The sequence below is a fragment of the Thalia democratica genome, chromosome 8 (assembly GCF_965202585.1).
Source record: "Thalia democratica chromosome 8, ktThaDemo2.hap1.1, whole genome shotgun sequence".
Lineage (NCBI taxonomy): Eukaryota > Metazoa > Chordata > Thaliacea > Salpida > Salpidae > Thalia > Thalia democratica.
Genome location: NC_139172.1, coordinates 9,241,099 through 9,253,337, shown reverse-complemented (window position 1 = coordinate 9,253,337; position 12,239 = coordinate 9,241,099). Strand labels below are relative to the sequence as shown.

The 12,239-nt window shown below is 27.7% G+C and overlaps 1 protein-coding gene across 5 annotated transcripts; it reads right to left on the bottom strand.

The window, feature by feature from the left end:
• Positions 1–288: 288 nt before the first annotated feature.
• On the bottom strand, positions 289–11,561 carry LOC145841961 (uncharacterized). 5 transcript variants are annotated; one of them, XM_082949274.1, is made up of 22 exons: positions 11,359–11,561; positions 10,084–10,332; positions 9,260–9,346; positions 9,058–9,107; positions 8,842–8,921; positions 7,713–7,811; positions 7,449–7,531; positions 7,230–7,331; positions 7,018–7,045; positions 6,323–6,464; positions 5,941–6,032; positions 5,806–5,859; positions 5,654–5,722; positions 5,008–5,433; positions 4,614–4,805; positions 4,340–4,526; positions 2,655–2,738; positions 2,373–2,479; positions 1,954–2,054; positions 1,599–1,804; positions 1,242–1,446; positions 289–1,114 (listed from the first exon to the last, which is right to left on the bottom strand). In XM_082949274.1, the coding sequence occupies exons 1-22, from the start codon at positions 11,491–11,493 to the stop codon at positions 908–910; spliced, it is 2,985 nt and encodes a 994-aa protein (XP_082805400.1). In that variant the 5' UTR covers positions 11,494–11,561; the 3' UTR covers positions 289–907. The 5 variants fall into 5 exon arrangements, with proteins under 5 accessions (XP_082805400.1, XP_082805403.1, XP_082805402.1 ...); XM_082949277.1 differs by having other exon boundaries at positions 5,008–5,430; XM_082949276.1 differs by having other exon boundaries at positions 5,941–6,029.
• Between the last annotated feature and the right edge of the window lie 678 nt (positions 11,562–12,239).

Here is a 12,239-nt window from a genome sequence, read left to right as displayed (position 1 = left end):
GTATTATTAAACAATGAAGCTTTCATTTTAGAAAATTTACAACTTTATTGGAGCCAAATACTTAAAAGTAAAAGCCTAAAAAAATTATTTTTTGCCAACACCATTAACTTTTAATTTTTTAGGCTTACTTATCGAATGTTGATTCTAATTATTGTCCTTTACACACGCAATGTATACACTATTTAGCAAATTCGGTTTAATTTCATCAAATACATAATATTTTTATTTTAATGTTCTATCAAAACTTACTTAACACAGATTAGTTATACTAAAACTTCAGCATTATTTGTTTTATTTTTATTCTTCGCGATTCCGCTTGCAAATATACAAAAAATATATATTTCGAAAAGTCTTATGTATATATTGTATAGATTTGAGGGTTGAAAGAGCATGTACTTTACGTGCTTTCTTATTAACTAGACAAATCGACCTACTATATGCATTATTAATGAATTTCATAAAAAAATTTACGAACATTAAAATAACAAAACAAAAACGCCGTTAGGCTCTAAAACTCAAAAGTATAATTCACACCTAAAAATCTTCAAATAAAACAACAAACAACAAAAGCAAGAAAAGTTTAATAAATAAAAAGTAAAAGAGGCAAAAGATATAAATAAAATATGCGCGTTCGGCTACAAAACTCTCTCTCACGTCATATGAAATCAGGTGCATGGTCCATGTAAAAGAAAACGAAATAAAAAACAGGTGAACAAGTTTTCGCTTTTCTTTTGTGCTCCTTACGGTATATATATTATATGAGGCGCGCGTATTTTGAACAGAACGCGCATTGAGGAATGTTTGGATTTAAACTTCATTTTGAGCAAAACCATCTCTCCACGACATCTTTTTTCTCATTTAATTTCAAGGGAGCTTTGACTCCCTTTTGGGCCACTCGCAGGCTCCTCTAGTGGTGAGCCTTTCGCTTCTTGCCACTTTTCGTGCCCGCTGAAGACTGGCGGTTGCTTCCGTTGAGCGGCGCCCTTTCTGCTTCCACCCTGCGACCTTCTGCGACAATTTTCATGGCGAAATCGCGCAACTGCACGGTTGACTGCATTTTGGCAAAGGCCGCGCCGAGCTGTTCCATTGAAACACGACTCTTTGTTGAGTTTATCTGAAAAACAACAATTATAGTTAGATGTTATAAACTTATTCATTACTTCAAACAATTAAATGTAAACGTAACACTTAAAAAAAAACTTTTTAACTCATATCACTAGATTTAAACTATTTTTACTTACCTGCACAGATTCATGAACTTTTTGAAAGTTGGTTCTCATCTTCAACCTGTTTTTTTCTTGGACCGTCAACTTGTCCATATCAACCTCTGGTCGATGGTTGTTCAGGCAGGTGAACTTCACGGAAGGCACGGTGTGAATTGCCGTGGCAACAGCTCCCGGAACCACAAACGGTTTCTTGGCGACGAAGCCAAACTTGTGACTTATGCTAAAAAATAAGAAAGGTAAACTAAACGTCTAACTAATTAAATACAGAGGATAAAATTTTTATAAAAAAACAAGTGTTTGAACACTGACAACGACAGATTAAAACAAATAAGTACTAGTTCTATTTGAATAATAAAAATCATATCGGCCAACCTGTTAGCGGATACAGACAATGGAATTTCATCCAATTCTCTCAGGTCAACTTTGTCAGACAAACCAATCTTCGACAAGTGACAATCCGAGACCAAAACTTCCCAAGGGTCCATTTTAGCGTCGTGATTCATGACCTGGTCGCTAAACTTCACCAGTTCCTTGCTGATCATTTGAAGTTCTCCCTGCTGACTTCTTTCATCAGTTATCTGTGTTGTTATTTGTTGTATTATCGATTTAATTTTTTTTTAAGAATAAAAAATTGCTTATTAATAATATTCAAGAAGAAGTCAAGAAAACAAAGATTGAACTTTTCGCTTGAAAAATTATATGTAATTTTGCATTAACAAAAGTTTACCATGGAGTTGAGATGTATAGCAAAAGTTCCAATTTTGCGGATAAAATCTTTGAAACTGCCTTTATCATATTCCTTGTCAGTCAGTGAAGGTTTCTTTGCCGCTGTTAAAATGTCATTACTTTTGACTAATTTTAATTAGTTTCATACTTCTTACATTACTACAAGTATATCTCAAACTACTTTTAAATTAGTATAAATTAAAACAAACATTTCATAACTACATAAAACCTAATTATTTAAGTGCTTTTAATATTTATAATCACTTTCAAGTGAACTAAATATAATCATACACACAGCGTTTTAACATAAGTAGTTTAAATTTGTATACTTGTATAAAAGTAATAACTTAAACTAATCAAATTATTTACTTGTAGAATAGAAACTTAAATATAACATTAACAACAACAAAAACAACAAACGTTTAATTTTAACTTCGGAGTGTTTATTGAAATGGTTGTTGATGTGCTGATCTATTTTATGACCGTTCAAAATGTCAGGTCTTCTTTTTGGTCGGTGGTACACATAGCTGCAGAAAACGTATTTGTTAGTAAAATGGTTTTTATATCTGCTTGTAGAACTTTGTTTTTATTACCATAAAAATATTTTTTTTTAGTTTTTTAAAGCTTTGAAAAAAAACTTTTGGCGCATTACTAAATCGTGAAAAAAATGTTAATTATTTTAAACAAAGCAAATATACAGACGTGTCGTCCCAACATTGCGGCGGTCTCACAGCTCCTTCTATATTAGAATAGCGGTGATTACTGCCAACCGTTGGTCTTTGTGATCTGTTGATTTTTTGCTTTGTTTCAATTTTAATTAGTACCAAAAAGCAACCAACTTTCTATCACTTTTGTTTTACAGTACTTATGATAGACAACCAACAGATTACTTTAAAATACAAGTAACATTTGTATAATAATTGGTAACTTGTTTAGTTGTTTGACGATATTTCTAACATAAATTTGAGTATAAAAATTGTAAAAAAAATTTAAAAATCTATAAGATATTTTAAAAACCGACATACAAACTCATCAAGTAGGTAATTCATAGAGAGAAAAAACTACATTTAACTATAAAACAACGATATACAAGTACTTTTTAATAATTGCTCTTTAATGAATGTTTAACTTTATAAGTAATTAAACAACTAGTTTTCTTCGTTTATATTTTAAATATTATTTATTATATTATATTATACTTATTACTTATTTATTATATATAAAATTATAATATTATACATATAATATTTATTATATTATTTATATATTTATTTTTTTACTTATATCTAAAATAATAGTATTAATACCTAACATTGTTCTATGCAGTTTAAGGGCATAGGGGGGGGGGGTAAACACCCTTTTTTGGTTTCTATCTTATTTTATATAGTTTTTACTAAGCTATAAGATGCTTTTTACATATTTAAAAAAAACAAAATAATTTTTGAGATATAGCCGGTCAAAGTCGGAGCCAACAATAGGTTCCTTATGGGAGGCGCAAACTAAAACGGCAAAAATAGACTATTTTACTAAAAATCTATCTTCTCCTACGTTTTTTGAGATAACTACCTCAAACTTTCAGGAAATGTTCCTTAATATATTTAGAAAATTCTATCGGAAGGATTTTTGAAAAAAATTAAAAATAAAAATTTTATATAAAAAATAAACAAAAAAAAAACAGTTATTTTTGTTTTGATGTTATAAAATTTTTATTTACAATTTTTTTAAATTCTGTTCCGACAGAATTTTTTAAATACTGCAAGGAACATTTCCTGAAAGTTTGAGGTGGTTATCTCAAAAAACGTAGGAGGAGATAGATTTTTAGTGATTTCTAGTTATTTGCCGTTTTAGTTTGCGCCTCCCATAAGGATCCTATTGTTGCCTCCGACTTTGACCGGCTATATCTCAAAAAGTATTTTGAATTTTTAAAATCTGTAAAAAGCATCTCGTAGCTTAGTAAAAACTGTATAAAATAAGATCAAAAACCAAAAAAGGTGTTTACCCCCCCCCCCCCCTATGCCCTTAATATTTAATTTTTTGCTAGAAAAGGTCGCAATCTCTTGCCACCGAAACCGGTCCAAATAAAATATAAAATTTGCACAAATCTACTTACTTTATATTTAAAAAATTTTAATTATTAAATTTTAATTATCTTAATAGTAACAATTTACTAAATTATATATTTATCTATTTTTATAACCTTTTTTATGAGTTGATATAAACACTTTTTTGTTGTAACGAATTTAAAATCTATAACTTTCTTTAACAAAATCTTATCATAAAAAGATATCGTAGGAAGCATTTTATAACAGACATTTCATTACTTATAAACGTAAAAAAAAATCAAACTTTGTGCATCATTTAGAACTAGATAACAAAGAAAAAGTTACCTAATAGGGGCTTCACTGCTTGTATTTTTGCTCGGTGCGGGCTTCGTTTCTTGTTGAAGCGGCTGAACAGCGGCAGCTTGTTTCTGGTTGGTTATCAGCTTCATTTGCATGTCGAACGAATCCATTTTGTTGGAATTCTGCATTTGTTGCTGCTGTTTCACAACCGAGGACTTTTCGTTTTTCAAATCTATAATTTAATTGGTAGACTTAAATTTATATTTTTTGAACATATATTTTAATATAAATAATTCTATTTTACAAAATGACAACTGACCACTTTTAGGCTGGATGTTTCTATAGGTCTGTTGTTGGTTCGGCTTGTTGGATATGGAAATTGCACCTACTTGAGCTTGAGCGATCGGGTTGAAGTTTGACAGGGATGATTTTTCGCCACTTTTTTTCCTGTAAGTAGGCTTAGCTTCCTCTCTGGAGTCAACTACTACAAATTCGTCGGAGTAACCTGCGTCTGTTTAAAAAAAAAATTATTTTATATGACAAATTAAATAATTTACTACTATAGATCTAAAATCTTTTTTGATGAGCTTGATTGACTAAAAGAAATCAGGATAAGGCTTAATTAATTAAAATAATGCTTTTTGGTTTTGAGATTTGATAAATTAAATTTTTGTATAATACTAAGTTTTACAAGTTATTATATCGAAACATACCAAGAGCCACTGTGTGTTTTTGCTTCCTTGGTTTTTTTCTAGGCGACCTTTGCACTTTTTCAATCACCTTACTGCTCGGAATGCACCTGGAAATTATAGCTGATGATGCTTGAGCGTCTCCTTGCATTGTCTGAAAGTCCCTTTTGACACCCGAAGTTGCCACTACGGTGCCCGTTCCGACAGGTCTCTGCCCCGGCTGTGACACTACCACGTGGTTGAATGTTCCAGGCGCGTTTCCGGTGTACATTTTTGATGACGGCTGCTTGTTTTGCAGAGAGCCCCGTTGTTGAACTGAAATTCCATGTAAGTTTGTGACCCTGGTATTGTTGTTCGGTTTGTTTTTCATGTGAGGGGAGTTACCTCCTTGTGTGTATAAGTTGTAACCGTTGTTGTACTGATTGCCGTTGTGAAGACTGGCCGAAGCTGCTAAAATTTTATTGTTTGTTATTTGAGTTATATTTGTGTAACTTCAATTAATTTTACCACTAACTTACAAAACTAAGTTCTTTAAGTACTGTACATAAATCAGTAAATTATATTTTTTTTAATATTTAAATAAATAGTTGCTTTATTAAAACAATATCATTATATAAATATATTTTAAAACTTTAGATTTTATTTAGGAATTCAAACAGCTTGAATTTACCTGAACCAATTCTAAGAATGTTGTTATTTATCTTATTTTGCTGATCATTTTTTGTTGAAAATGGACTTTCTGTATAAATAAAATAGTTGTTGAAAAACTGTCAATCAAACATCTAACTAACATACATATAAAAAATATTTTCTTATACTTACGTGTTAATGGGTAATTGTGAGTATGCATCATTCCTCCATTAGATATTTTTGCACCTACCAAAAAATTGTGTTTTAAATAAAATCTATAACAAAAAAAAAACTAAATGTTAAAGATAAATTTAATTATATATTTACCTGTAGCTTGGATAATTTGGGGTCGGGACATTTCTTTGCGGGGCCCAAAAGGTTTGTTGGTGGCGGACGTGTCATTGTTTGAAACATGTCTGCTATATTAAATAAAAATTGAACATTAGAGTAATTAAAACTATTATTAACTTTTAAACTATATTTTTCATATCAATTTAAAAAACTACTTAAGTTTTAACTTAAATTTCTATTCACGATCTAATGTACTAGTAAACAGTTGATTATTTTAACGTTTATACTTATATATTCTTAAAATTATTAATGTGCAAAAACCTTAAAAAATACAATAAATAAATCAAGCATCAATATATTATTAAAATCTTGTAAAAAATACCTAGATCTTAAATATAACTAAATAAAAATTAGCTACCTTGTCTGTTGCCTGCGCAGAATGTTTGGAACGTTCGTTTTTGGTGACTGCTGAGTGTTGGTCGCCTGAGGCAGCAAAGGATTCTGAATTATTCTCAATTCAGCTTGTCCACTTCTGCCAGTTGATGGCGCTGTAGGGCAAGCTGAAAAAAACGAGAGATTTAAAATAAGCTATACGAGAGAAGGTGACGTTTGCGCTTCAGCCGCCTAAATTTTTGAAAACGCACAGAAGACTATTTAGTTTATTAGTAGTTTTTATTGTTATGCAAACTTATTTGTTCACTGAAATGTTTTTTGAGACAGACCTTTGCCAATGGACGCAAAACTCACTGTTTGTACTTTTATAAAAGTAAAAACAAGATTTGCATCCGTCGGCACAGAGTTAATTTCAACAATTTCGTTTTAGCTTTTATAAATTTATGTAAAATACAAGAGGCTGTGCTGCTTTGTTTTTATGCTGGTTAAGAGAGAGAGAGTGAGTTAGGGCAGAAACAAGTTTGTTGTTGGGAGCGCGCTTTTTCTCTCTTAGTTTGCAAGCAAAATTTGAAACTGCCAACCGCGTTTACTAGGCACCTTTTTAATTTGTTTCTTTAACTTATACTTGTAATTCTGTAAAAAAAAGTTACTAAAAACAAGTTCGGCGACCGAATATTTAACTAATGATATATACTAATATTAATAAATAATGCTACTAACCTTGTTGGTAATTTGATTGTGGCAACGCCTGCAAAATATTAAATTTTATTTGGTAAATTATTTTAAATGTTGTAAAACTCACATGTAATTTTTAAATAAATAAAAATAAAATACTTCTGAAATAAATAGCTTTACTAAGCATAGTATTTGTCGAAGTGTAATAAATAAATAAATAAATAAATAATAAAAAATTATTTTACTTTAATACGTACCTTGTTGTTCATGTTGTCAGTTTTAAGATTGACAACAGTTTGGGGTTTTACTATCTGGCTTGGCTTGCCAGGCATCAAAACTTTATATTGAGCTAAGTGAAGCTGTAAAAAATCATACGGTTTTGAACTATCTAATACATACTTAGAAATTACTGTTAATAAAAAGTACGAACACTACTTAACTACATTTATAAAAAAAAACACGAAACAATTACTAACGTTTTTCATCATTTGAGTCGTTGGATTATTTGATGGTTTTCGGCTCCCAAATGCAACTGGGTTAGTTTGATTTACAGCTCGAGCTAACAACAAAAAACTAGGAATTAATTTGAAATTCTCTAAAAGCTTAAATACAACATGCAAATTTAATATCATGTACTTTATTAACTCTTCTGTAATTTATACTATTTTAATTCTGTGTGACTGTATAACACCACAAAACAATAATAAAACAAATATTAATCAAAATAAAAGCTCCAAAACCTGATGGGGAAGCAATGTTTGTAGAACTTTTATTTGATGAAATATTGTAGTTGTTGACTACTGCCTGGACGACTGGGTTTGGATTGGCAAAATTTTTTCCTAAAAAATAAGAAATTTATAACAGATGGTAGAATGATTATTTAAGACTATTGTAGACGTATAAAACCTTTCAATTTCATGTGAAAACAATAAATTCTTAAGTTTGAATATTTGTTATTATACAACAACTTACAACATTTTTTTAGTACTTTTATAGTTTTATTTATAAAAACTTTTTCTTAATTTTCTTTTTTTGATATGATGGTATCATTCATTTTTTAAGTTTATATAAAGTATCTTAATTTTTGTAGATTCATTCAACGTGGTCATTCTTTTATCACTTGGGTTTTTAAATATTAACTCATATTACTATACAGCTTGTATTGTAAACTCTTAAAGAATTTGATAAGTAAAAACTTTACTATAAGATTGTGAAAAATTAACAGTATTTAAGTTTAAATTGTTATAAAAATGTTTGTCGTTTTAATTACTTCTAGCTCTCAACAATAATTTAGAAACTATACCTCCTAATTTACTCAAGTTTATAACACAGTTCAAAATAAAGTGCTACCAGTAAAAGTTTAATTCAATAGGAGATGTTACCTTACATTTTATTTCTTATTCTTATTTCTTACTTTTTTTTGTAATAGATTTTTTTTTATGTAGAAAAAATTATACATTAAATTACTTTTAAAGTTATAAAACAAATATAACTACTTTAAATTAAATATTATTAGTACTTTAAGTCTAAATTTAAGTCACTAACTAAAGAATATTAATCAAAAGTAAGGAGACTGTACATTATGCTTATTAACTCATATCATTCACACTACCTAATATTGATAAATTAAAATTATAATAAAAATTGACGCAGTAAAAATAAACCTCTATTATATTATTATAATAAATATAAGTGAAGTCTTTAAATTACATATAAGCAAAAATGTAAATATTTAATCTTCCTAGTTTATAAGCTTTACTTTTTACCTTTAACTTTATACTAATAGGGGCTGGTCAACTATTTTTATATAATTTTGCACTTTTAAACAGATCTTGTACCTTAAACATTTATATTGCAACATAAACATACCTGAAAAATTTTGATCAATGTTTAACGGGTTGGCTATGACTGTTTTTGTTGTTTTTTCCTGATGAGTCACGTTAGGAAACCTGTTTTTTTTAACATCAGTTAAAAAAATATATAATAACTATTGATTTTATTTTTTACTATAAAATTCAAGTTTGTTTAAGCTCAAAAAATATTTGCAAACATAAGTTGTCAAAGAAATATTAAATTAAAACAAACTTTTTCATATCAGGCACCACTGCAGTGTTTTGTATATTGCTTTGCTGAATCTAAAATAAATAAAATAAATTACTTCAAGTATGCTGTTAAATATTGTATCTTGTATTTTTGTAATTAGCACTTCCATAATGTAACAAACTTGTTATCTTTTACAAATGCATATCAATACAAATATAACATTTTTAGTTTAAAAATTACTAACAGTTTTTGTAGGATTATTAGTACGGGACACAATTGAAACAAGGGAACTTTTACTGGCACTCTGGATTTTTGCAGTAACTTGTTGAGCCTGCAATGTTTACTTTAATTAATGCTTAAAAACATATTATTTATCAAATAAATATTATGCAGCTAATACAAATTACAAAAATTTAATACTTATAAAAAACTGATGTGTTTACTAAACACAACATAAATATTAAAATACCTTATGCAGTGAGACTATTGCTAAATTTTACTATATATATAAATTTTGATTTAAAAACAGAAATCTATAATCTTACAATATATTGAGTTAGTACATACTAATTTATTAACAGAACCACTAATTCAAATCAAAAACTTGTTGTTATTTGTTGATATTATTTTTAAAAGAACAATTTAATAGCAACAAAAGGTTAATAACAAACAGTTATGACTATAATGACATATTCAAATGATTTGTTAATCTAAAAACAAACAAGACAACCACATACTTTTATACAGAAAGAAAATATAACAACAAGCACCTAACCCCAAAAACAAAAAAGACTTAAGTGTAATACGATTCAAACTGGAATTAAATCCACCAAAGACCTTTTTTAAACTTTTATTAATAGTTTTGAACATAAAATCCAGTTAAAATTTATAAAAAATTAAGTCCATAAGAAAGTTAAAATTACTACAAACAGGAAATCAAAATTTAAACATGACAGTTAAGCTGCATTGCCTACATATCTAAACTAAAGATTAAAACAACAAAACCATGCCATGCATTTTCTATACAGCTATTGAACTAGGTGTACACATTCAAACTAATGTACATACTCTGACTTTTCCAGCAGTTGATAAGAAAATTGTTTGAGTGTTTCCACCCTGACTTTTTGATACAATTTCGATAGTGTTGGCTGTATTAAGCCGGGCGAACCCAGTTCTTGAAATATTTTTAGCAGGACTGTTTTTGACATTAGGGTATAGATTTGTTGCTGTAAGAAAACCAACATTTTGAGAGCTTGGAACCCCAGTTAATATAGGAACGCTCTTGGAATTGAGCGGAATTTTGATTGTGGGTGAATCCTTTAAATAATAGTAAAGTTTCTAACTCAAATTCAATCCTAATATTACGAAATGTTCATTGTAAGCATTTTGGCTTGACAACATAGTAAAAATAATTTAGTTTATCAACAAAAACTTCTAAATTTTTTTTTATATAGTTGGAATATATGTTCATTATATAATAATGATGTTATTATATAAATGTTTAAATATTTTTAGTATTTACTATAAATTAAATACCAAACATCTCTGTTATAGGGAAACTATAATTTGAACTGATAAGTTACTATTACATTAGTATACTAGAGTTCGAAAGAGAGCAATATTTTATTTTTGTAATTTTTCATCTTAGTTTTGAATTTACTTTTTTTGCACATAACTTAATTAATCTGATACATAAAGACTGAACACAATATATAATTTAAAAAAGTGTCAAAACATTATTTAAATAAATTATTAAAGAAATATAACTTTTATTTATTATTATGTGGCAGATAGTGTAAAGTTTATGCTCTGTGATTTAAAATATATGTTTACTAAAGTTGATAATGTAGAAAATGGTGTTATTATATATCATATTAACTTTCAATAACCTTAAACAATACCAAAAAACACTTTTTATCAGTAAAAAAAGACAACAATTAAAAATTACTAAAGAAGTAACTATGTGTAAATTATAACTGCTACTCCCAATACATTTTTTTATACATAATAACTCATGTAAAAAAAACCTTAACTACACTTAACTACTCTTAAATACATAACTATACATTTGTTTAAAAATAGGTTGCTTGACTGTTTAAAAAAACTTATATATAAAAACATATTTAGATAGATTTTTTTTTTGTTCAAAATTCTAATTAAAGTTTTCTGACATAATGGCATTCAATTGTTTTAAATTTTTGATTTATTAAAATTATACATATCTAAGTATCTAATGTGATACAACACTAACTATATTATAATTATATCCTGATGCATAAAAATACTTGTTTTATATAAAAAATCTAGGTTTGCAAACAGCTTGTAAATAAAACCTTAACTTACTTTAATAGTGGATGGTGATGCAACTGGGTTAAATGGTCTGTGCAAAGTCTTCTTTATTGAGTTAGATACTTTTGCAGGTGGTCCAGCAGTGTTTGGGGGCAACTGGGTATGTATTGGGGTGTTGTTCACGGACATTTCAGTCAACAATTTAAGGCTTTTTCAGTTATTAAATTATGTTGACGCTACTTTAAGACTAAACAATTTCAATGCCTGAAATAAAATAATTTAAGTCACTGTTTGTTCTTAAAAATAAATATAACTAATTATTTATTTCTTACTCACTATTACAGTAAATGATAAATTAAAAACAAATTTATACATAAATTTAAATATGTCAAGTATTTACTTTGCTTGACATATAATAAGTATAGCAGCTCACATAAAATTACTTATAAAATAAAGAGCTTACAAAATAATTACAAAAATATTAGAAGTTGCTGGAAACATGGGTTGGTATTAATAATTATTTATACTTCAACAATGTTAACAGCAAGACTTCTAATAAAAAAATAGCATATCAAAGTATTTAAATTAATATGCAAAAAACTGATAAATTAAATAAATAACTTTTACTTCTTAATAACTAAAGTTTACTCAAGTTGTTTTAAAAAAAAACAACACTATACTAGCTATGTACTTTTATAACATCTTAAATTATTTTTTGTTAACAAAAAACTTGTAGAATTAATAAAAACTCAAAATAAAACAAATTATGCTGCTGATTTTTAATTTTATTACACTATTTTCTTAAATTTTCTATTAGATGTTATTTTTATAAATATCTGATTTTCATACATGTATAAATACTTTGTATTTTATACAACTAAGACTGAAATATTGAGAGATATTTAGAATTTTTTTGATTTTTTCTTAATTAAGTT

Bases quoted from the DNA above. Each gene is read 5' to 3' on its own strand.
- LOC145841961 (XM_082949274.1), bottom strand. From the start codon at position 11,493: ATGTCCGTGAACAACACCCCAATACATACCCAGTTGCCCCCAAACACT. The intron at 5,434-5,653 runs GTAAATTCAAGC...ATAAAATTTTAG, and splicing joins CATTCTTAGAATTGGTTCAG to CAGCTTCGGCCAGTCTTCAC. The intron at 4,527-4,613 runs GTCAGTTGTCAT...ATTAAATTATAG, and splicing joins AAACATCCAGCCTAAAAGTG to ATTTGAAAAACGAAAAGTCC.